This window comes from Leptonotus elevatus, chromosome 10, assembly GCF_054856555.1.
Source record: "Leptonotus elevatus isolate MCC_2025b chromosome 10, RoL_Lele_1.0, whole genome shotgun sequence".
NCBI classification, from domain to species: domain Eukaryota; kingdom Metazoa; phylum Chordata; class Actinopteri; order Syngnathiformes; family Syngnathidae; genus Leptonotus; species Leptonotus elevatus.
This window is the reverse complement of record NC_141248.1, coordinates 16,014,947-16,040,385: the sequence shown is the minus strand read 5'-3', so window position 1 is coordinate 16,040,385 and position 25,439 is coordinate 16,014,947. Positions and strand designations below refer to the sequence as shown.

The following is a 25,439-nucleotide window of genomic DNA, read 5'->3' as shown; positions in this document are numbered from 1 at the left end:
CAGTTAACTTGAGGCGTTCGTGGGCCACTTCTAAGTCCCTTGTGCGTGCCCGTAGTACTCTCAGATTTTTTGTTTTTCATGGTGGCCCGTAGGTCTCTCCGTTTGTGCTCCTGCTCTGTGGCAGTTTGTGTATACCGGTACCTTCCCACGGCAGTGACATTTGGGGCAATTTTGGCAGGTGGCCTTTTGGCAAGAGTCAGCCTTCAGCGCTCTGTGACAAAAGAAAACTGCATGGTGCCTTTTGACACACAGCACCAACACCTCCACCTCGACATCCTTAAAATTTGGCTTCCTTTTAGACATAATTACTTTAATTTTCCTTTGACTAATTTGAGAGCTTTTAGACAAAGTACTTGAATTGGACTATACTTTGGCTAATAACAAAGCAATTACCTGCAATAATCACTGCCTGCCAGGGTGCCCTGGAACAGTCATGTGCCGTGAGAGATGATTAGGAGTTCCGCAGAAATGTCATTCAATTTGACCAAATTTTTCAAAATACATATTTTCATTAAATTAGTTCGATATGTCATTGTTTATTTATCTCTGCCAACAGTGTATGGTGACAGGCAGAACAATTAAATGCTCTTCCATTTTATGGCAAAAAGTACAAATTACCTGTCAAACCACCCGTTGCCATTTGTACAGTGCAACAGAATAAATCACGGCTTTCTGTGAGCATTTCAATTTTGTGTTCAGTGAAACAGTCCTAGATGTTACAGAAGTACATTAGTAAGTCATTCGAAATGAGATCATCATTAAGGGTGAAATGATTCCCCCAGTTAATATAAATAAATAAAAATAATGCTCAAGGCGTTTTTATTTTCCCTACATTGGGTACCCGCTTATTTGCTGTACATTGTCAGGAAAAAGTCAACAATTGCATGACAGTGAGAAGGCCAACTTCAAAGTAACCTTACTAAATAATTTGTGGCCATCAATACCTTGGTACGTGTCGCAGCGTAATGTCTGGTTCAAGTCATCTTATTGACTGTTTGGTTGTTTGTGTTGCCGTAACAAACTGGTGCCACCGACGTCAACAACGCAACCTGATCCTGAATTCAAGTTCAATCTCTAATTAAGAACACTTAAAAATACAACGTAATTATGCTAAAATTGTGTTATACGGTGTTATCAGTGTTCAGCGGTGTCTCCAATATTAGCTGCTTGAAGTGTTAGCTGCTAGCAGCTAGCCGCTAAGCAAGTACCCCATATAGGTTGGACAAGAGCCGTTGGATTACGTTTTAAAGGCAGTTTGATAGACCAAAATGGTTCTGAACATTTTGATGCCGACAGCCTCACTTCTTAACATACCAAGCGTACTGAAATGTGCTGTTCTGGCCGACTGTGCTTCTGTCGTAACTGTGCCTCAGACCAAATTCTATGGGAAGAGATTTGTCTAAAATCTCACTTAATAATCATTCTCAAGAGGAAAATAGTGTGCTACTAAACAGTTTAAATTTAAGTAAAACATATTGATTATCCGAAAATGAAAACCCGCGACCTTCGTGAGCATAAACGGTTCAGGTAATGGATGGATGGAAGGAAAACCACTTAGTCATTCATTAATAAGTAGAAATGTGTGTTTCTTTTTCAATATTTCAATGACGCAAGTCTTCGTAAAACTCCCATGTTTCATGATTTCCAGACAACCTTCATTGTCACTGAACACACCTCTCTGATATTGTAAGGCGGTCTTCATTCACAAATTATTAACAGTGGGTGAGAATTCACGCAGATTAAAAGTGTTTAAGTTCAGGCATTTCATAAAAGAGACATATGAGCTGAAGAGGAGAATCAAGCCCCAAAGTGCATGAGGATGGAGAGTCATGCTAGTACGAAAAATGATTTGCAACTAGCAATGGTTTTTTTTATGTTATTGATGGGAGAGCATCTCTCTTAATAGTTGCTCTTGTTTTTTTTGTTTTTTTATTGAGCAAAGTCACATTGCCAGGAGGAACTGTCACAGAGGAGGTCTGCATGCAACATGTTGGACTTCTTAACGTGTCAATTGAATCAATAGCACCTCTCAAGTCGCGCACTCCATTTTAGCTTAATTGACACGACTAATCACCAATCAGCTCCACACAGTCGACAGCATTCTTAACGTTGACTTTTTCCCCGAATCTTGCCCATCCCTACTAACGATTCAACATGGTCAGCAAACAAGCCTAAAAAAAACGATTTTGCTTATAGAACAGCTTGCCGGAAATTGGGATTTTTGTCAGGTTGTCAGTTGATGACACGCTTAGATGAGATTTTAATGAGAAGACCTTATCCACTTCTTACTTGAACAGACTGCAGTATAAGTGCAGCCTAATGAGCAAGATGAGTGTGCCTTCTTTGCCCTTCCTCCTATTTTGCTTGCTTTGTTGTTCAAGTTCCCTGATGAATCTCAAGCTAAATTGTTTTCCGTTTGGACGGCAGTCCAAGGCCGGAATACACACAATGCCCAAGAGGGTGTGTGCGTACGTGTGTGTGTGTTCTGGACTTATTTCAAAGTTAGTGCCGCTCATTCTGGCACTATTTCTCCTTATTTTCTCAGTGTCTGTCCAGGAAGTTGTGTTTGAGGTTCCCAGCGCCCAGCAAGGAGTTGAAACAAACATCTCGCCACTGTTTGCAGTAGCACCACCTGTCAATTAACATGATGAATAAAAAGCTAGACTGGCCTCAATAGGCCATCAAACTTTGGAAGAGACATGACAAGGTGCTAAGGTAAATTTCGAAATTGACTATTGGATTGTTCCCCCCGCATGGAACTGTTTTAAAGCCAGACTGCTGAGCTTAATTGAACTGTAATATGGCTTCATTTCTCCGGCCTGGGGGTTCTTGTGTACTCTTTGCTGAACGTGCTTATTTGCTTTTCGCTGTGTAGGCCAAATTCTCTTCATTGGGATTTGAATAGTTGTTTTAAGTATTTGTGAGCTTGACATTCCAGCCCCAAAGGCGAGTCTCCCCGTGCCTGATCTTTGGCAGATTTTGGCGTTTCTCATGTTGGCGTGTTCCCTGGTGTGACTTGAACATTTTCGGGGATATGGAGCCACATCGCCCACTTCCCCAGGAATGAGAAACACATGCGCTTCCCACTCCTAGAGACACTTTTTTTTTTTTTTTACATACTCCCTTCAGCTGTTAAGATTTTAGAAAGCTTCCATTTCAACTCGTACTGTACGATCAAAGTGTTCTTGGTGTGCAAATTGATTGTTGCAGTTATGTTTAAGTCTTAACCTTGTTAACCTTGTTGGAGTTACTGAACCCCCCCCCCCCTTTTTAAATTAAATTAATTTTTTTTGCTGATCCGAAAAACGATCCGATCCGTGACTGAAAGCCGTGATCCGAGCCAAACCTTGACTTTTGTGATCCGGTGCACCACTCATGTAGATTCACATTGTTAATGTTTAAACTGCCCAATCCGAACAAAGTAACATGCCTCTGCTAACTGACTGCTTTAATCTGTGCTGAAATCTCATAAAACGAGACACAGGCACACACAGCAAACAAATGAAACAACATCCATCCTGACTTGATTTTCGCTGGCTCTTCATCCGCTTTACAAGACTCGGAGATTGGGAAATCTAACTCCTAACTCTGATTCATCTGCGCGTGATCACAGTCGCAGCCGACCAAATTTCAGACGCGCTAGAAATCCATCCAAATGCCGTCCGACTGCTCGGCGGCAGCCAATCATTTCTCATTTCCCCGCTACTGTCCATGACTTGCGATGGCTGACTAGACTTGAAATTGGCCCTCGTTCAAAAGTAAGTCGATTGACTTGGAAACTGGCTCCACTCGCACAGTCCAAGCCCAGTTTCAAATGTAAAATGGCGAAGCACAAGTTCCTAATTGAAAGTGAATAGAATCGCCAGAAAGCCTGCATTAAGCATTTGTCAAAAAGTTGCGTGCATTTTAGCGCTTCACTAAAAAAACTGTTCAAGAGAAGCAGATGTCATTTGACAGTTGCCTCAATGCTTTGCTGATGAGATTGTACAGACAGCAGCTGCCTCTCTGTGTGCATTTTTTTTTTTATGCTTCATATGCAAAGCAATTTAAATCGGGAGCTGTTACACGCTTGTGATGGCTGTGAAACCACCCCCAAGCTCACTTCTGTTTGGTAAAAATTCAGACAAAATAATGGGACTGTGTTTTTGCTCTTAATTAGTCAATTTAATGGTAGGCTTTCTCTCTGCCTCAAACTGAAAATGTGGAAATAGTTTGAGGCGGAATGAAATTTTCTTCCCATTCAGTCAAAATGTCCAACGCGCGTGTGTGTTCGCTGATGAATGTAAAGCAGGCTGCTGGGCAGAAATGTGAAACACTGATTGACATGTGAGAAAATATTGCATTTCTTCCAGATGCTACATCTGACATATCACCCTTTTTAGGACAACTTGTGCATAAAGTGCACACACATGGTAACGAGCTTGTGTTAATTTTCACCTTTTTGGAGTGAGGGTGTTCACCGAACAAGGTGAAATGATGTCAGGACACATGCTATATTGCTACACGTTGACTTCTGTAAATGAAACTGAAATTCTGTGAGCGTTCTCAAGATAATGGGTGGTGACATCACATTGTAGTTTTTCTGCAGCGATTTCATTCATGCTGCTACCAAGGTGGAAGACGACATACATCGCACTTCTGTCCTCTCAGAGCCCAGGGGAGGCGATTTACTTCCAAAACGGCATCTTTTTTACTTTGCGGTAATTGCTCGCAATTCATACACAGTGGTATGTCTATCTCTCGACTAAAATAAGACGGGACAGGCTTAGCTTTTTCAGTTATTTAGGAGGGGAAAGGCAATGAAAATGATGTTGGAATAATGAAACCTTAAAGGTCGATCATAATCCAGGGGGGCAGGTCGAGTTCTTCTGTAGGACACAGGGATTCAAAACAATGAAAATATATCTGAAAATCCGTATTAAGGTACTGCTAGGTTGCACTCCAATTCTATTTTTCAGGACTATTTTTGCATTTCAGTGCTGGGTACGATTCGTATTTCCGAAATCTATTTGATTCCAATCACAGGGGCCCGATTCAATTTGTTTCACTTTGTTTTTGTTTTTAATTCAGTTAAGGATTTCATGAGGTATTTTTCCTTTTGATTAATATTACATGTGTTTTGTATTTAAAAATTTGTAAATATAAATTAAAAACATTCCGAATTGTCTTACAGCACAATAAGTCAGTTATTTGGAAAATAAATAAGAACATTACTTTTAAATTAAATTTAAATTTACTTGTAAATTGCAAGAAAACAGCAAGCTACAAAAAAAAACAACTTTTAGGCTTCTAAGTAAAATTCTATTTTTAGATTAATTCATTGGAAAAAATATGTATTGAAGGGTAAATTTATGGTTTTATGAACTGATATCAGGCTATAAAAAAAGGAAACCCAGCCCTACTAATTTCTTCTTTTAAAAAAACAAACAAAACACACATAGCGATAATCCTTAAAATAACTGAGCTGGAGTCTTGGAAACTTTCCTGAACTTTTGTGCGATGACAGGCAGATAAAAAAATGTGGAAGGTTTCCAAATAGTATGATCATTGTGGCGTTTTAATTTTGAAGTTACATGGTGCAGCTAGATTATTGTTGACTTCTTTTAAAGAAAATAATACCCGCAACTACTTGATGCAGTTAATATTTGTAAATTGCACTTGAAAATCGTGGCCATTGCACATTATGCATCATTAAGCGACAAGGCTGGCATCATCTCAATCTCACATCATCATCCTGTTATAATTACTCGCACAATTTGTGCCCGGAAATGGTCTCAAGTTAGTAAATGTGAAAATGATTTTGGGCGCCCGTCTCTGGTTTCCGCCAGTCATGTTGGCACATATTCACCTCGCTCTGTTACTAATTATTATAGTAATTAGCGGCTATGGCATTCAGGTAGAAGCTTTCAAGGTGGGAGGTCGTAACTGCTTCCGCTAATTAACGTGAAACCCAAGTGTGCCACATGATGACTAGCCAAAAAAAATGAATGTTGTCTTAATGTGAACCGCAGTAATAGACTGATTTGTCTTGTCAGGTCCAGGTTGTATCGCCAAATTTTTAATGGTCGCCTTTCTCCAGTCCTAATGACATCGTCATCTTAAGGAAGAAGCTTCAATTTTTGTATCACCACAATTGTGAAAAGCAAGTGTCATAATTATTTGGAATTGGAACAGAGACATCCAGGAAATTACATATTTCTTCTTTAGAAGAGACAATTTTTATGTAGCAGGCAATTGATTTTTTTATTACCAGTCAATAATAGTCAATTTAAGTAAAGCATTGTTATCTCGGAGAATCATGAGTTTGTTCCCAATGCCCCTCCTAACAATTTCCCCATGTAGATTACAGCAGCGAAGATAAAAATCCCTCCTGGCCAGAGCAATATGAATGTATTTTTTTTTTTTTTTTTTTTTCCATTTGCTGCTTTAAGCCCACATTGGTTCAAACAGTCATATTAGCAAATCTGTTTGTTGCCCGTTGCCCAATGCGGCATCTTACTTGCTCTACTGAATCAGTCAGTCCACCGTGTTTGGAGCTGCGATGACTTATCTGCTCTTGGGACCTGTGGGGAGCCTCGGGGGGTGCGGTGAACTTTCACGCTGCAGCAACAGCAACAGCAGCAGCAGCAGCAAAAGCAAAGCGAAAGTTGTGTGCATTTGACTGCCTGAGCATGTGGCTTTGGTTATTATTCAAAGCAAGAACATAATCAAATTTATGGTTTATTTTTTTTGTTGCTAGAAGCGATATAAGGGAAGTAGTGTACGTTACAACAGAATGTACAGTTTTAGTTTTGCATTAAATGAAACTTATAAAGAGGAAGTCAACCCAAAAATGTGTTCTATGCAGCCCCACTTGTCTAAAGATGATATTCTGAATGATATTGCGTTTGTGGAATATTAATTAAGCAGCAGAATCCATCTCAGAGGGCGGCCATTTTGTAGTTTTATAATTCACCATATCACAAACCATCCATGTTCATACATTTTAACATTTTATCCAGCTGTCCATCCATTTTTTTCTGGTTATTCTGAGGTTGGTTTGTAGGCTCAAAAGTCTAAGGAAGGGAGGGCCCGAAAACCCTGCGGAGGAAAGTCCTTTCGCGTCTGTGATCTTGTTTCATCACGACCCACAGCTTGTGACGATGGTTGATGGTAGGAATGTAGATCGGCCAGCAAACGACTGCAAAAATACTTGAACTCGATCTCATTTCCAACCCATACAAAGCACTCCAACCTTTTCTGGCTGAGGTGTACAGTATGACCTCAGATTTGGGAGGTGCTGATTTTAAAATGCTTCACGCTGCTGCGAGCCACTCCAGAGAAAGTCAAAAGGTCTCAGCTTGATGAAGCCAAAAGGACTTCATGGTCTGCTAAAAGCAAGGATGCAACACCGAGGCCACTAAACCGGAACGCGCCTCGGCTACGCCTCGAAATTGTGTCCATAAAAGTTATGAACAGAATCGATGACAAAGGGCAGCCTTGGCGGAGTCTAATCTTCACTGGAAACAAATAGGACTTGCTGCTGGCAATGTGGTCTAAACTCTGACACTGGTCATACTAGGACAGAAAAGCCCGCATCATGGGGTCCTCTGTGTGGCCAACTCCATGATTGGAAATCTCAAGAGGGCTGGTTCCAGAGCCCAAGTGTATCAAGACAGGCCAAGACTACATCTAGTGAGATCCTCCCGACATTGCATACCAACTCAAGCTCCTTCCCTGCCAGAAGGATGTCCCGAAAACCAGCTTCTGTAGCTTGGGATCAGACGCCCATGGTCCCCGCCGGCTTGGCCACGAGGCCCCTGCCATCGGCCCCACCTCAAGGCCAAGCTCCAGAGGGGGGGCTTTGTCTGATCCCTCATTTAGGACCCATTCCCTGGGTTACCATACCAGCCGCATAAAACACTTGACATAATTGATGTGATAATTTGAGGGGTTAATGAAGGGGTACAAATTTCCCCAAATACCTTATTTCCCTATACAATTACCTCCACCCTTCTAGACACAGTTATAGTAAATGGACTTTCACTTTGTCTACAGTACTCAAAGCGCCTTAACTCTGCTTTCCTCATTTACCTACTGAGACTCAGTGTCTTGTTCAAGGACATTTTGACATGGTCAAAACTTGGTTGCAGATCGAACCCACAACCTTCAGGTTGGGAGACGACCACTCTACCGCGCAGCCACGTCACGCCAGTTTTTCAATCAATTGTCGAGTATGTCGTCGATTTGAAACACACGCGTACCTTCTCAAATATACATCTGTTTTTCTTCTCAAGAAAAAAAAAAGAAGTGGAGGGTAAAATTTCATAGACACAACTCTTCACACACGGACATACACATATTGATTAACACATGGTAAATATACATTATATGGTGATGGTTTCTTTTGCAGTAATTAGCACTCCAGTCACTCCGCACTGGAAATGTAATGTTTCAGGGATGCAAGTCATTTGATTGTTTTGATAGTACCATATCCTATTTGGATTAAGTCAACTATTTGTTTTTGTTTTTAATATTGTTGTGAAAATGTGTTTATTCAAATCACGGCCTCCATCACTAATAAATGCCGTTTCACTAATAGAACCGGTCCTTTTCAGCTGAGTAACTTAACACACTTTCCCACTACATGTTCTTGATGCAATGATATTTTAACTTGAATCCCGGATGTCTAATTCAGGTGAAACGCTCCTGTGGTGGTTGTTAGGCTATTGTTGTTTTTTTCCAAGGCTCTCGGGGGGTTCTTGGCTTGTTGTTGAGTGTGATATTATGGAACAAATAGCTCAGTAGAGCAGCAGAGGAGATTGCCCTCAGGGCGATGAAAAGGGGGAAAGGAGTTTGTATGCTGAGACATTACATGCTCTTGATCCATAGAGCCTTTGAACACTTGTTTCTTCCTAAAATAAAAGGAGGTAAAAACTTAGGAGGGGGAAAAACAGAAAGACAATGAGTTTGTGTTAAACCATTAGATATAATTGTAAATTGCATGCGTTTCCTTCATTTGACCTATAGTAAGGTTTAAGCGCAGTATAGCTATCCGCCGTCTCAGGCCCAGCACAAAATGCATTTTCTGCTCGGCTCAATCAGCGATGCTGTGGCTTTAATCCTTTGCCCTCGGGGGACAGCTGACATGGATGAGAGTAAACTGTTGACATGGAGCTGTCTCCTGTGCGCTCTGATCAAAGCTTGCGCGGCCCTCCTGTTTCACAACCTGCCTTCAAATATGCTCCTAGTTTCTGCCGCAGAAGCAGCCTCCCTCTCTGTTTCACACGCATCATTTTAATCCACTGCGAGTTGATAGATGTGATCACAAAGCGGCTATTTATGACGTTTCCACGGTAGCCCCTGTGACCTTCGTCTGAGCACGTTGCGTTCGATTTGGAATACACTCACGTCGCAGTGGATGCCATTTTTCCAGGCATCAATGTGCTGATTTATAGTGCAAGGGAGAACTTGTCTTGATGCAGTTGCTGTTTAATTAATCCCCAGTAATGATGCAACTATTAGTAACAGTCAAGATTATTTTAAGTGGCTGGAGGGGTGAGAGAGGCTATGGGGTGCTGAGATACAAGTCAATGACTTTTAGCTCTTAGACTTCTTGGTTAAATTGGCATCATGTATTATTGTGGCTTGCATTTGTTTTGCGGACAGTTGTTTGATAGATGAATTGAACACAATATGTTCTGTATTGGCAATTAAGCATAAACCGGTTACTAGTTTCAAGTTATACCGCGGTTTTAAAGATTCAGGTTCATAACCGCTAATATCAGCGGTTTTTACTCATAAAGCCTGCTAACTTTTCTCCTTTCCCCATCACTCTTCGACAAATTCAAAGTAACATTGATATAATTACATACCGCTGTCTTGAAATCAACATTTGCAACTAGCGACAAGAGATAGTGTGTCTACAGTTGATGAAATAAACAGACTATCTACTGAGGCTAATAACGAGCTAACTAGCATGGCTAACAAAGGTGAAAAAGAGCAAAGAAGAATTTTTCATTTTCTAAGTAATAAGTACTTTTACTGTTGTACTACTTTTTGGTTTTATTTAGGAAAAACATTTATCAATGTATCAACACAACACTTTAAATGGAAAAAGTTATTCACACAGACATTTTAAAATAATACACTTTAGAGCTGTAATTGGAATACTGTGAAAGTGCAATATTTTTGCTCACGGTTGTCATATCATCAGAATCTGATACGCGTTCGTTATTAATGGGGTTTCCAAAGTGTAGTGAAAATGCGCAAAACAAACATGCAATTTATGCCTATTCCCATTTATTATAGTTTAGCGAATATTGTGTGGAGAGGCACCATGAAATGTCATCATCTTTCTGCCACAAGACACTGGGCTGACAGTCAACAAAAGATTGTTTGCTTCTTTTATTACATTTCCATTTTTCGTCCCCCAACCACAAACCTTATTTTATCATCTGACACCATAATTTTTTTGACTACAATGTGCATGTGTTGTAATATACGGTCAAAACATGCGACGTGTATCTGGCCGTGTTAATGTTTAAACCTGTTTCCATAACCAGAATCTGCAAAAATAAACTAAAAAATACACCATCTCCAAGCGAAAAACATTTTTTTTTGCAAATTTTAGGCATTTTTTTCCCCATTCAGGTTCATTTTCACAATTCTTGAACATTAGAATACAAATAGGTGGATATAAACCCACTTAATGCCTCATGGCAACTGAAAATTTTATCTGTACCACCAATACAAATGCATATGTAAAACTCACCGTTTGTTGGCACTTCATAGATACAGACTCTGTTGGAATGTGTTTTAAAAATAAGCTTTTCTTGTAATGTTTAACACTAGTCATTAGCTATTATTTTTTCAGCACCTCATATTTATCTGCCAAATGAAATTGAATTAATTGTATTGCTTCTTTTGTTCTGACTGTTGCAAGACTTTTCCATTTCCAAGTGATTTGCATGTTTTGTTTTGCCATTTTTTTGTCACACAAGAGCAAAAAGAGGTTAACCACTGTAAAACGTTTTTTTTTTTAAGAGGGAGAGAGAAAAAAGTTTGCCAACGAAAGAAAGTGTGTGTATGGTTAAGCTGGAGTCGTAATTTAAGTATTTATTATTCTCATCTCAAGTTCATTCAATGCCCTTTGTAGAGGCGGAAGGTGTGATGCTAGAAAGCCACACAAAAGCAAAAGAAAAATGCTCATTGCTTACTGAACATTGGTCTTAAGTGTATATTGAAGTATTTTATAATGTCGGCATATGAAAGTTTGCGTGTCTCTAGGGGCATGTATTTCTAAAAAAAAAACTGTGGTTAAATTTCAAATTGAAAGGTATAATTTAGCAGCATACAATTGTAGATTTTCCACTGTCTGTATTTCATGTGGAGAAGTGTGTTTATTTTTTGAAGTCTGAGGCACTCCGCAATCCGTGTGATGGTTGTCAAAGTACAACAGGAAAATGTGTGATTTAATCCTGTGCGGTTGACAGTGTCACTGCTTGTGGCAGCCACACTGTAGCGCATCAGTGGTGCAGTTGAGTTCCAGGCCAGCTGCTGCAGAAATGGATGTAATTGTTGGTAACTGCTGGAGTGCACAACACATCACAGGCTCTGCAGGCTGGCAAATCTTGTTGTCTGCAGGTCTTGATGGTGATGATCATTGCCAGCCGTTCAGGCTTTGTGTCAAGCGATGCTTACTGGACTGGAAGGGAGAGGTTTTCGTTGGCACACATTTCTTGTTATTGCTTCTAAAGAGAAGGCATATCGAGGTGGTAGGTACTGCTGAAGTGTATTTTGATCATCATCTCCCTCCGGGGTTACCACCATGCTGGGAGTTGCTGCAACTTCCATCTGATAAAGATACTTAAGCAGTAATACAAAAATTCCAAGTGTGGAAATTCTACGAATGTGTCATATTTACAACCCACTGGCCTAGCACAACATTAACATTTGGCAATCTCGTTTTGGCAGCCTCCCTAAATGTCCTCTTTTCCTCACAGTTGCATCAGATGGCCAGCCTCACCATGCTGGAGCAAAGCATCATGGGAGCACAGGTCTAATAAGGGAGAGGAGGGGAGCTGGGGACTCCTACTGGTCCTACTCAGGTAAATCTCATTTCAGAATCACAGTTGTTTGTCTTTCTCACTTTATTGGTCCCTGTGAGGGAAATTGTGTGATTTGTATAGGAGTGTTTTTTTTTTTTTTTTTATGCATTCCATCTCCTCCTGACCCTCCCTCTATTTTAACAGGAAGTCAAAGCCACTGCACTAAGATATAACTCTTTAAGATTTATCTGCGTTCCTGGCGAATGCTTTCATCAGACGCGCAGTGCAACAGTTGGCCCAGATGCGAAAACAGCTGTATTTCTTGGCCTCCCTCCTGCTTCTCATTATTGTTAGCATACATGCTTTTAATGCCAAACAAAGTGCTTGTGGGAAATCAAGAATTGCCTCACACTTGGTAAAAACACCGCAGCCCGAAGTGACCACTCATATAGAGGCGAGTTTGTGTCCTTGTTTGTTGTTCTTGCTATACATTAGGGAAGCAGCTACAGTTAGTTTTACAAGTGGAAATTGTATAACGCTACCTCAAAGGTCGACTACAATCTGATCATTGGTTGGCTTTTAAACCATTTACCATATAGATTCTAGCAATTTGGAATTATTCATTTCTAAGTCCAAACTGCCTGCAATAATGATAATAAAACCTGTAATCTTAACATTATTAGTCTTATCAGGCAAATGGACAAAAACAGGAGGTAGCAAAAAATGACTTTGATAAACATAAACATATGATGGCACTGAAACACGATGCTGCACTTGGACACTCCGCAGGCAGAGGTGGTATCATCCTGACTATGATGGGTGACTACCGATACCAGGTATCGGTATCGGTGCCAATACCAGTCAATACGATCAGAGACAAGAAATTAGAAATTATATGAATACAAAGTTGCCAATAACTTCTAGTGTTGTTCCGTTACCGGCACTGGTATCGGCAGAGGCCCTGATACTGCATTAAAGCAGTGGTATCGGTATTGGTGAGTACTAACAAGTAACATGCCGATACCATTAATTCTGACGCTAATATAGGACTTTGGATGCAGCATCTTGTGTCTTGCTCATGCACGACATTCACTGATGTGTGACATGTTCACTGCATGCCGAGCTAAGATATCCTATTGGTCCTTGAATACTCTGAACCAATGGCAGGACAGCTTTTTCATGTTGAGAAAAAAAAAGTATGTATGGTATCGTCATCGGTTGATACTGCAAAGCTGGGTATCGGAATCAGTATCGGGGGCCTAAAAAACGGTATCAAACTACACTAATAACTTCATGCAATTTTAAGGAAAATTAATATATTGTGTGTATATATAGGTCTTTGTTTAAAATCATCTGTCATTTATGGGTGGGGAATTTTATTTACTAGTGGTATCGGTATTTGGTATCAGTAGCGGTCACTACTTAAGAGTTGCGTATCGGTCGGGGAAGAAAGTCCCAACATCCCTACATCCCTAATCCTGACCACGCACCATGACGTGCATGTATTCTATAAATTCAACTGACTCGCTTTCATTTTTTACAGGCAACATATAATAATTCCATGTTTCAATAATAATAATAATAATAATAATAGTTCCAATAAGAATATGACTATTATCATGTTAAAGCATTCATTCATTATCAGTCACGCAGGCTGGAGGTGGCGAGCAAATAAGGTGGAGGTGGCCGCCTCTAAATTTTGTACACAGGAAAAACCCTGTGCGAGTCTTTCTGCTTTGTAGGTTTCCACGTGCGGACAAACACAGATTTAACACTTTGAAGCTTTATGACAATTCAAAGTCAGACAGTGGCAGTGGTTGAAATGTTCTTCTGACTAAAGTTGAGTTCAAAGACGGAGGAAAGAAATGTAGATATACTTTATATTAACATGCGTCACAGTGTAAACTGTGGGGGGCCTACACACAACGACTACTATTAATTTGTTATTATTTATCATTATTCATTTATGACTTATTATCAATCTGCTCCTGCTCTCGCTCTCTCAACACGCTGCTTCCTCCCTCTCGCTCATCGCCACTCTCACTTAGCTTGGCGTGTTTTTCAAAGCTCTTCTGTTATCTTTCGGGGTCTTCTGGAGGAGTCTGCATTCCAGAGATGGGGGATTGTCAGAAACGGCAGAAATGTTTATTTTTTTATTTTGTCTTTGACGTGGTTGCAAAAATTAGCAAACCGGATGGTGTTCGCTACACATGGTATTTACTATTTATGTCATCCCCACCCACGAGCCCCACATTTTCAGGTTCCTCAAGAAACTGAACATCAGCTAGTGATTGACCTCACTGGTTTAATACTGGAATACATTTAACGGCACGGAACAGTTCTGCCAAGCACATGTTTATTTTATTTTTTTTTTCCCCTTTTCATTAAAGCCCCTGCTTCATGTTCAGCCATATACACATTTGCAGCAGACACCTGAGGCCCCCGTGCAAACAAAGCTGTCCAGCGGGAAATAGAGGTTATGTGCTTTGGTAAAGGGCACCTCGCTAGATGGGCCCAGGAGGCGAGAAGCACTCTGTTAAATTGTATTTACAGCTTCCAAGGTCCAAAAACAGCTTCCGGAAAAATAACTAACTTGCTCTCGGATTGTAATGCATTTCTGTGAATGATTAGATTGAGCGGGCAGTTTGTATTTGATAAAACAATTGCAGAAGAAGTTTGCGTTCATATGCAGGAAAATGGAGCAATATTGCAAATGTGCTCGGGTATGTATGCATGTCACCTCAGGTACGGGTCTTCGTCTCTCCCAGTTGACCAGGACAGGAAATGAATGACTATCCAAGCGTGATTCTTACAACATGTAACAGGTTAGAGGGGGCTGCAATCATTTGAAACATGACCTTGTTTTTCCGAGCCACCTCCCTTAAGAGTAACGTAAATGATTAAACGCGCTATGAGAATTATTTTAAATCAACATCAGCTATTTGTAGAGACTTCAGGTGAGTGGCTGTGACAATGAAAAGCATGATGATTTAAAGAGACAGTGTGTATTATTTAGTGCCATCTAGTGGTGAACTAATTTATTCATTTTACACTCTAAAAACAGTTGGGTCAAAAATCGACCGATCCTCTACTTTTAATTAGGGCATTTTGTATAAAACAACTCTAAAAGTTGGGTCAAATTGACCCATAAAGTGGATCGGTCCATTTTTGATCCATAATTAGGTTACTTTTGACCCAACTGTTTTTAGAGTGTAAAAACCTAAAAATAAAAATATATAATTATAGGTCTGGTAATTGCTAATTTTGTTGCATAGTTCGCGTACAGGAGGCTGACATGTTTTGCCGCCATCTTTCTGCTACGGATACCCAAAAGAGAATAGCAGGTGACCGTCCAGTAATTTGACCTCTGGCCACTTATCTCCATCTGCTTTGCTCTTGCTAGTTTGTGCTAGCTTCTCACGCTAGTTCTTGCTAGCCGCTCACGCCCCCCGCTCCTGCTCGCCGGGCTCACTCACTCCAAATATTCATTAGTAGTATTTGGTAGTAGGCTTGCAAAGTGTAGGCACCGTAGTGCGCGTATTTCAAAATCTTTGCATTCTATTTGTTCACCAATAGATGTCACTAAATTCAACACTGTACCTTTCAAAGATTTTTAATTACACGTCCAATTATAGAAAATAGATTAGAAGTCTTTGTTTCAATATAACTGACGTGGTAACATTAAATTCATTAGTAGATGACCGCCTCTGTGTGAAATCGTGCATCTCCTCCATAAAAGTTAATGTTATATGTAATAAAATGCCATTAATTTTTAATGATGAAAGTAATTTCAGCCCGCCTCTGCTGTGCAGGAAATCCTATATTTGTACCAGCAACGCCATTTGACATATTTCAATTGTGTGCGGATTTATACTTCAATCCATCTTAACGAAGGCAAAACCCATTAATTGGAATCATCTTCTTGACACCTTACTGATATCGGAATTGTTTCATACGCAAATGATTTCGTAATAGGAACAAAGTCGGTGTTTGTGTGGAATTGTGCAGTCCGCTAATCCTTCACCAGTCAGCTGGCTTTACCGCTCGGTGGAAGAAAAGGAAGGCATTGAGGCAACGTAGAAATGTCCATTGCCTTGAAAAGGTAATTAGCAGCTAAGGCTGTGAATGAAGGACCGACAAGCGTGCCTCAGCAGCTAAATGGTTATTAAGGGCATTTGCTCTGTGCAAGTGAGTGGAAAAAGAAATGCAGACAGCTGGCTGAGCCCGAAGCTGGAAGGTAGTGAGGACAAGACAAGACTTCAGCACTGAGCTATGCTCACAAACATGCTAGCTTCAGCATCCGATAATGAATTAAGACACCATTACGATTAAAAAAGAAAAATTCAAATTAAATGTCTTTTCATTCCAATTGTCAAGCGTGTCAAAATTGTTGCAGTAGAGCATGAGAATGATGTCAAACTACACTTTTGCTACCAGGACACTACAATGCAATCATGTATTCAAGCGGAGCATTATATAAATAAATATAAACAATGTTCATGGAGCCCCCCCCCCCCCAAAAAAAATCGAGTTATTAAAAATTAGATCGAGCTCCCTCAGGGAATGAGGCAATGATTGCAATGAGAGTTCTTATCTAACATGTCACTTTCCTGTGTGCGTTGCTTATGAACCTTGATGTAAGTAGCCTCAAAACCCACACTATGAAATTTGATTAAAAGTTATTTAAGGCATGTCTGTATGTGTGTGCGGGGTGTGCGAGTGTGGGATAGAAGCATTTTTCATAAGAGGGATGATATCATACTCACCAAAAGACTCCCACAGGAACAAAGCTATGCATCATTTTTCCTTTTATCTCTGCTGCGTTTACGTCTTCCCTGTTAGTTATTTCTCCTGTCTTACTTTATGATTTGTTTAATGTTTCACCAATGGTTTCATTTTTAACTCCGCACATTTGTTTTATATTATTTGCAAAAGGGCAATGGGATTGCTTGCCTGTGCCCTTGTACCTTATTTTGTTCCCCTCCATGTTGTGGCATTGAAAGCAAAACGTATACTACTGTATGTATACAGTTACTGTTCTGTTGTCAAATACTAATAATGATAACAATTCTCACCCTAATGGATACCTCTGCAATTGAGTCGGCTAAATCCAATTCTTATGTCCTCCGTAGCAATGCGCGTCCTCAACCGGAGGATGTGCGTGCCTTCATTGGTCACGAGATGAATAAAATAACTATTGATTAGAGCCGCTCATCTCACTTGTAAATGACTGAGCTCAGAGCTGCTTATCCGCCGCGCTCTAAGTGTCAGTATGTTTGCAAAGCATCAGTTATAGATGTTTGGATTGATTCCACTTTGACAAGCTGTTTGGGCTGCTGAGAGCCTGTAATTGTGGGAGACGTGTGGATTCTATTTACTTTGGTCTGACTGTTTTATTCCACTTCACTCAGGTAGCTCATGATCATTCGCAATCTTTACTCTCATGACTCACATAATGAAGTGAATGTCATTTTCAATCAATCGCAGTGTTGATCCAACTTAATTAGTACTTTAGAGGATACAAAGCGAGATTAGCTAACCTGCTGCTCTCGACTGGCAGGGTTGTTTGTTTTGGCTCTGAATGAACCCGCCGTTTCATGGCTGCATCTCATTTCCTACTTTGCTTATTCGGTGTCAATCTATTACATTTGTCTACTGATTTTGATATTTTAATCTAATGTTCTCTTGGGCGGGGTGGAATGACCTTGAAATCTATCTGATGGATAGATGATGTGTAGGTAGCAAGTTAAAGAAATAGGTAGATAGCTAACAAGATGGATGGATAGATATTGCTTTCACTTATTACAATTGTTTTATTATTTTTAGGGGTGGCACTGTTTTATGTGTTTTAGATTGGGTGTTAAGTGTAAAAGCTCAACCAGGGACGGGGGGGTTGTAAATTAGCATTTGCTAAACTCTGTATGCTCAACATCAGATGCTAGCTCAGCTTAGTGTTTATGTCTCATTGCATTGTCCCTGTTAAATAAGCTAATGAAATGAGATCGATAGAAAGAACAAAGACAATTTAACATAAACAAAATATTCCCATTGGCAACGTTAACAACTCAACTGAACATGACATGAATAAAAGATGCTACTATTAAACAAAATCAACCCTTTGTCCCAGAAAATGCAAAGACAATTCTGCATCCAGTAAAGAGCATTTGGCAAGGAAAATAAAAAAGCGCATACGCTGATGCTTGATCAATTAAACATCCATACTAGTAAAGAGAACCCAGGTGAAGTGTGTAATTCATTTGGAGTATAGGACAGATTTTATGTAGTTTATTACACCAACTGTAGCCACCATTGAAATGGATCAATATCAATCAGTATGTGGATAAAGACTCCTTTCGCAAGGTATAAACTGGCAACATGTCTTTTGACAATGATGAGTGAAATCGACTCAGTGATCTCTTTCCACTGAGCAATGTAAAAATGATTCTGACACTTTCGTAGAGGCTGGTTTCCCGTCCGTGTTGCGCACAGAGCAACATTTGCTACTGCGTGTCTCTGTTTGAAATGCTGAACTCATGTGGTCATGCCACTTACTTTGGTTTCAACAGACTTTCAAATGCACTTTGCGGCGGACTCTTTCTTGCTCATTTACTGACATAGCAAACTCAAACCACTTCCAAATAACTGACAAAATGGCGCCTCGAGAGTAGACTAGCTCTTCTCTGTTTGCCTGCCATGTCTCCAGCACGGAAGCCACACAAAAAAATATATATTTAAAAAAAAAAAAGTGTATCAATTAAATTGATTAACCACCAAGCCCTAAATATGTCTTATATTATTGCATAATTAAATTTCTCTGCCTCTCACATCTTTCCTTTGGATCTGACCCTCAAAAGGGCTAGCTGACCGTGAAGCCAACACAGTCTCCTGTGGTTTGACACCGTCTACAAAGGCAAAAGAGCAATACCATGTCGTCATGGCTCCCGACAGAGGTATCGCTGCCTTTTGGAAGTTAATGCATCGAGAGAAAAATTGCTCCCGGTGGGCTCCTGTGTATTTAGTAGCACTTGACTTTAAAGCAGAACCGACCTACTGTGTAGCATTCTTTACAAGGAACCCAGGAGATGCTCCTCAGGGATAAAGATATCTAGCGTCTAAATATCCTCTGAGTCCATTTTTCTTTTTTTTCACAGCATGTCTGACAAGGAAGATAAAGTCAAACGTATATATTAACGTCATCTTCACAAAAGCGGCTTTTTATGGAATCCGCAAGGCAGAGAGAGGGAGAACCAAAAAAATCTCATGTCAGCTCTTGCTGCCATGAAAGGTGCCAACCAGCTCATCAAGGGCAATTACAGCTCACCTACCATGTCATTTACGCAGATGACGCAGCATCAGGAGAAATTATGAGTCCACTTGCTCCCTCAAGGACATTTCAACACTGGCCATCGCCATACTACTTTAGTAACCGCCATTTGGACATGGAGAATTCATAGAAAACCATTTGCATAGCATTACATTTTCTGGTTATTTTTTACTGAATGTCTGAATAGTAACCAGTGTCATTTACTTACATACATGTGCATTTGTGGATTAAATTAATGAATTTACTCATAGATGACTGAACCCAAAAATATGTATGATCACCTTATGCTACATTACTAATGAAAAGCTAGTTTTGAAATCAGAGGCCAGTTAAAAACGGATTGCTCAAATGTTACGTTTATTTTTAAAGAAGGATTGGTAACAAAAATGTTTGCAATATGTCAAATGTTTTTTAAAAGTGACGATAGTTTGCATTTTTGCTATTTTTGCAAAAAAACATCAATACATTTAATTTGCTTTGGCAGGCCACATAAAAAGACATGGTGGGCCAAATCTGGACCCTGGGCCTTGAGTTTGACACTTTGACACCTCCAACCTCAATACATCTTATTAGGCCTATTTTTCCGGAGTTTTGCTTGAACTGAAATTAACGTGAAGCCAGATGATCGTGCTTGAATTAAGCATAATAAACATAACAATATGCCTTAAATTAACAGCAAACCGCCACAATTATCAAGAATGGGGGGGAAAAACAAATGCAAGGCAAAATGTAGGTTTTAATTGCCAGCAGCAGTTTGTAGAAGCAAAGCCAAAGCCCTTAATCGAGCACTCGGCGGTTTATTTGAACTTGACCCAGAAACGACAATATACCGCTTATCTCTGTCAACCAGCTCCTGATATTCCCTTCAAAGTAGTGAATGTAAAACGTATATATTATTTCGCACTATGCCTCTACCTGTTGCTAAAATGCTGCAGCACAATAGCTTGTGTATTTCCCCCACTTTTGCTGATGTGCGCTTTCGCCCCGACAAACTAATTGTATCTGCACGTATTCCCAAAGAAAAATGAGAGCCGCCGCAGCACTAATTGTTAAAAATGAATTTAGCGGGGGTCCGTGTTGACTCATTATTCATCGTGGTTATTGCTACCCGTTTGGCTCAGCCTACGTGTGCCAGAATGGATCCATTTGTCTCTGTCGGAGATGGGCCCTTGACAGATGTGCCAATATGGCTACCGAAGTTCAGCGTTGGGTGGGGCGGGTGGGGCGTTGGGAGGAGGGGGAGGGGGGGGGGGGCAGGCATCTTAATTCTCCATGATGTATCATTCTGGCAGCAAGCAATGAACGGAATTGAGTTCCAAATCATCTTACTTCCCACTGCCTCTGGCAATCTGTTTCCTTTCTCTCGACGAGGTAAATATATTAAAGATGGAAATAAATTAGGGGTTACTGAGCCTTGAGCTGAGAGTGTATCAGTGAGTTTTTATTGAAGTTGATTGCTTGTATTGTCACGTTGGCTTGCCCTCATGCCTCAAGGTTACAGAAAGCCAGCGCCCCAAAGCACACTATGATGTTTTCTGCGTTTCCCCATTTAGACTGGATTGATGTGTTGGGCGCGCGGGTTTGCTATGTAAACATAATTTAATTTCAGGTATCACATGGCGCCGTTGTGCCTTGAGGACGGATATTAGGCCTCGTTGGTGGCTCAGGTTCATCTTAATAGATGTGGACAAGCTTTGCCTGCTGGGATTGCAATATAGAGGAAGTGTTAGATTGCCAGTGCACTAGTTTTGTCTGTAATGTGGTTATGGTGATGAGCTGGAGAGCAGCTCAGCAAATTTTCAAACTCATAATCATAATAATTTAGTCTGCAACGAGTACATATCAGCCCAGAGGTACGGCGTTAACTACAAGGGGCAGGGCTTTGATAGTGGCAACATGTTGGAAGATGGCTGAGGCTAAGCTTGGAAATCTTAAAGCGGTGTTTGATGGATAAGACTAAGATGACATAAAAAAAAAAAATAACGAAAACTGGAAAGCCTGGAGAGTTGCGAGTAGAAGTGATTGAATGTATTTAGCACTACATCACTTCCAGTTCATACACGTTCCCTGCTTGTTAGGTTGTTTGTCCTTTGCTACTATCTGGAGTTTACTGAATTACACGGCTAACTATTGATTTCTGTCGAGATTCTAAATTATTTGGACACTTGCTGTGTAAACATTGGTGTTGGCCATTGTTGTCCCTGCTTAGCTTGCAGAACGACTACAACGCGGGAAAAATAATGGCTTCTGAGGGGTGATCTGAGCTTGGGGGGTGGCGGCGGGGGCGCTCTAGTTCGGAGTAGGGCTACACCAGGGGTCTGCTGTTTTGTTTCTAGCAGAAGCCTGAACATTTAATTTTAAGCACTGACTAGTATTTAGAACTGTTCATAATTAACTCATTCAGTGCCATTGACGGCTATAGACTTCAAAAATCCATTTGAACTGGGCTGGCAGCAATTGAGTTAACTTCACCTTGACCAAAATCCCTGTTCCAGTTGAAGAAATTCAACCCACAAGCATTGTTTGCCACCAACATACTTCACTGTCGGTATAGCGTTGTTGTTGTTTTTTTTTGGGGGGGGGGGGGGGGTGATGAGCTGTGTCTTACGTACACAGTAAATTTTGTAGAGTACATTTTACTCTAAAAAGAGTCTATTTTACTCTAAACAGAGTAAAATGTACACATAGAAGACGGTAAAATATTCCTTTTGGTTATCAGCAAAGAGTAGGAGTGGCATTGCTCAGGTGGTAGCGTGGCCGTCTCCCAAGCTGAAGGTCGTGAGTTCGTTCCGCAACCCTTGTGTTACTTTTGTTTTTTGTTTTTAAATAAACTAATAACATTTACTCCAAAAAAATCGTTCTGAAATGTACTTAGAATTTCTGAGTGAAAAAAAACGTATTAACTAACTACTAGGTTATTGTTACGGAATAGGCCAATCCTCTCGTACACAGTAAAAATACTTTTGAGTAATATTTTACTCTCTTCCAAGCTTTAACCTCGGTTTCATTGGCTTCCATCTTGTCACATTACTCCATAGCCCAGACATGTCTAGAAAATGAGGTTGTAGACACGTACTAAACAGCAACTACTTACGAGAAGTTCCTAAATCTCCTTGACCAGTTTGTCCTAATCTCTACTTCAACTTTGGAGGGACGTCTCGTTCTTGATAACGGGACTGTTGTGCCATATTATTTTTTTTGTACTTGATTGATGATGACTCTCTTCACTCTGTTCCTTGGTGTATTTTATGCTTTGAAAATTATTTTCTTCCCTTCTTCTGACTAATAATACCTTTGAACAATGATATCCCTCTGATGTTGTGGAAACTCTCTGTGGATCGTGTAGTACACTCGGATAGCGCTAGAACATCAGAATTTGATTTTGGATTACCGTAGGTATGCATATAGCAGGTATGCGCAATAACTAATCTGACATGGTTTTGAATGTGACTGACAACTTTTAATTTGAACACAGCTGCTGTACATCCCGAGGTGTAATGGTGCATTAGCTCAGTTGTATTATTTATTTATTTTAGTGCGGTCACTCTCGATTATATTTTTAGAATCGATTAATCTATCAGTTATTCAATCGATTAATCAATTTATTGGATTCATTTTAATTTTGCGTTAGTGTATTTTAAAAGCATTTTTTGTCTGATTACTGTTAATTAACCAATGATTGGTGATTTTTTTGTATTTCGTATTTCTATGGTGATTAAAAAAAATGGGGTGGGGGGAGGCGAGATATCGTACTATGTTACCAATTCGGTCATTGTTTTCCAAAGTAAAACCAGTTGTTTGCAAATGTCTTATTTTGATTAAACACAGAAGATAATCAGTCTTCTTTCATAAAGGACTACAGAAATCAGTGGACAATTTCATGTTGATATGCTGAAATGAGAGAATTTGGACAATTTTAAACAAAAAAAATGGCTCCAAATGATTACTCGATTAATGAAATAGTTGTAAATTAATTTGATTAATTTTTTACTTACTAATGGTGCAACAAGTTTTAAAAAGTCAAATTTTTGTACAGTATACAAAAAAACTTTCATTGGAACAAGGCTGTGCATATTTTTTCTATTCCCACTATACAATAGCCGCGTAAAAACAATCAATGTTTTTTTTCTTCTGTAAAATACCTCAAAATGACAAGAATGAGAATATTGTTAGGAATATCAATAAAATGCGTTCTTTTGTGCTCCTTCATAAAGCCCATATGATTCTTTTCTTCCTACACCTACCATTTCAGTCAGTTTGCCGCCTTGTTAACATCGCCAAGCTCATATAATCATTGAATTTAGTTCACTTACATAGAGGATATGCACGTGTCTGTATGTAGGCGGTGCAGACGCGTGACCGAGGGAGTCAGTGGAGGAGTTTACAATTCTGTTTTTCATGGAAGTTTTATTTTGAATTTTATGCCTGCATCATTGAGGCTGGCCTACAGCAACTTTAATTATAATATGAATTTAACAGACCGACATTAACTTCTCTTTTGAATACATTTTCTCTGTGTGAGCTCCCTCCTCCCTCCCGCTCTAAGTTTCCTCCTCATTTATCTTTCTTAATGCTGGCTGCATCTCAATTCTGAGCATTGCATGTGGACGCTATGGGGGTAGTGAAGACGGCAAGACACCAATTGCATTAAGACGTGATTTAAAACGGCCGCTTGCAGCGCTCTGCTCAATGCTCATCTGGAGGTAGAGTCATGTGTTATCCTGTGGCCTAATTGCGTGTTATGGAGTACAGGCAACCACTGACTAACACATGTCATATATGCACCTATTGGTCATATGTAACATTAAAAACAATGACTTTGATTTGAACATTCTAGCATCGCAGATGAAGTAATGCAAGATTGGAGAAATGTACGGCTGATAAACTCAAGTCATTGTGCGTAAGAACACAGAGAAAAGTAGTTTGCGATAACATACGCTTCATATGGAGTTCTGCTCTTTGAATTCACTATCAAAAGATTTCTCTATAATTCACTGCAGAGGGAAAAAAGAAAAAGAAAGCATTCACCAGTGCAATGAGCACCATTTCCAGACAGTGTCCTTAGCTAGCCAGAGACTTTTGTTTATGCACAAAAGGAGCAATTCATATGGAGCACTTTGAAACTTGCCCACTTGACAGCTATCAATGTTGCTTCATCGCAGTACATGGCAACTCATGTAAACGTGCTTTGTATGCTTTTTTGTTGTTGTTCTGGGATAAATGTACCATTGGTTCAAGTTTTTAAATGCGTTAAATGGATTTTGCGAAAATCCAGGTCTTAAATGTCATTAAAAACATTTTTAAAAAATATGTCCAGAAGCATTCATTTTGTATATATTAGTGGAGACTTGGGGACAAGTTGTAATTTACAATGGACAAAATGGGCATATGAGTCCACAAGTTCCTTTATTTAATTTCCAATTAATTTGCTATTCATTTTTGTTATCAATGTCCAACATGAAACACAAATACCAACTAGTGGCAAAAAACAACAACCTTAAAACAAATCTGACTCAATGGTTTACACTCCTTTTAACTGTACCGTATAGTATATCATTTTTTTACTTCAAATCATTTTCTAAATTACCATAAATTAATACATGAACGAAGTTACAACCATACTTATGAGGTAAATATAATTGTGTTTCTGGTACTTTTACTGTTTTATGTTAAACATATAGTATTGGCAATGAATTGTGAGTAATTGTGACAATCCTGCCATTATGATAAAAAATTGTAATCGACTGATAGCCTTGGAGTATTTAAGTATGCATGTGTGCCTATGTACATGGACATATTCATGAAATTAGTTTTACGTTTCATTTAAACAGTATTAAAAAGTGTTAAATTGAATTTGCTGATATATTGACCTTTTTTAAAGAACAGTGTATTTAATTTGAGACCTTTTAGGACTGTGTGACATACAAAGTAAGATTTAAAGTTTAATGTTGTGCCGCTTGTTATTTTGTTTTTCAGTGTGCTCAAAATATCAGCTTTTGACAACTATCAAGTCCAAGCTGGCAAAACAAAATTCCATGTAATGATAATGTTAGGAAAGGTACATTTTTTCAGTCATGCTGACTGTG

The 25,439-nt window shown here is 39.6% G+C and overlaps 1 protein-coding gene across 1 annotated transcript in view; it reads left to right on the top strand.

The window, feature by feature from the left end:
- The window catches only part of LOC147167344 (receptor-type tyrosine-protein phosphatase gamma-like), a 121,594-nt gene that overhangs the window by 27,664 nt on the left and 68,491 nt on the right, over positions 1–25,439 (top strand). The window contains exon 2 of the mRNA XM_086086615.1: positions 11,985–12,089. Within this exon, the coding sequence (XP_085942741.1) occupies positions 11,985–12,089 (105 nt within the window). The remainder of the gene's footprint in view (positions 1–11,984; positions 12,090–25,439) is intronic.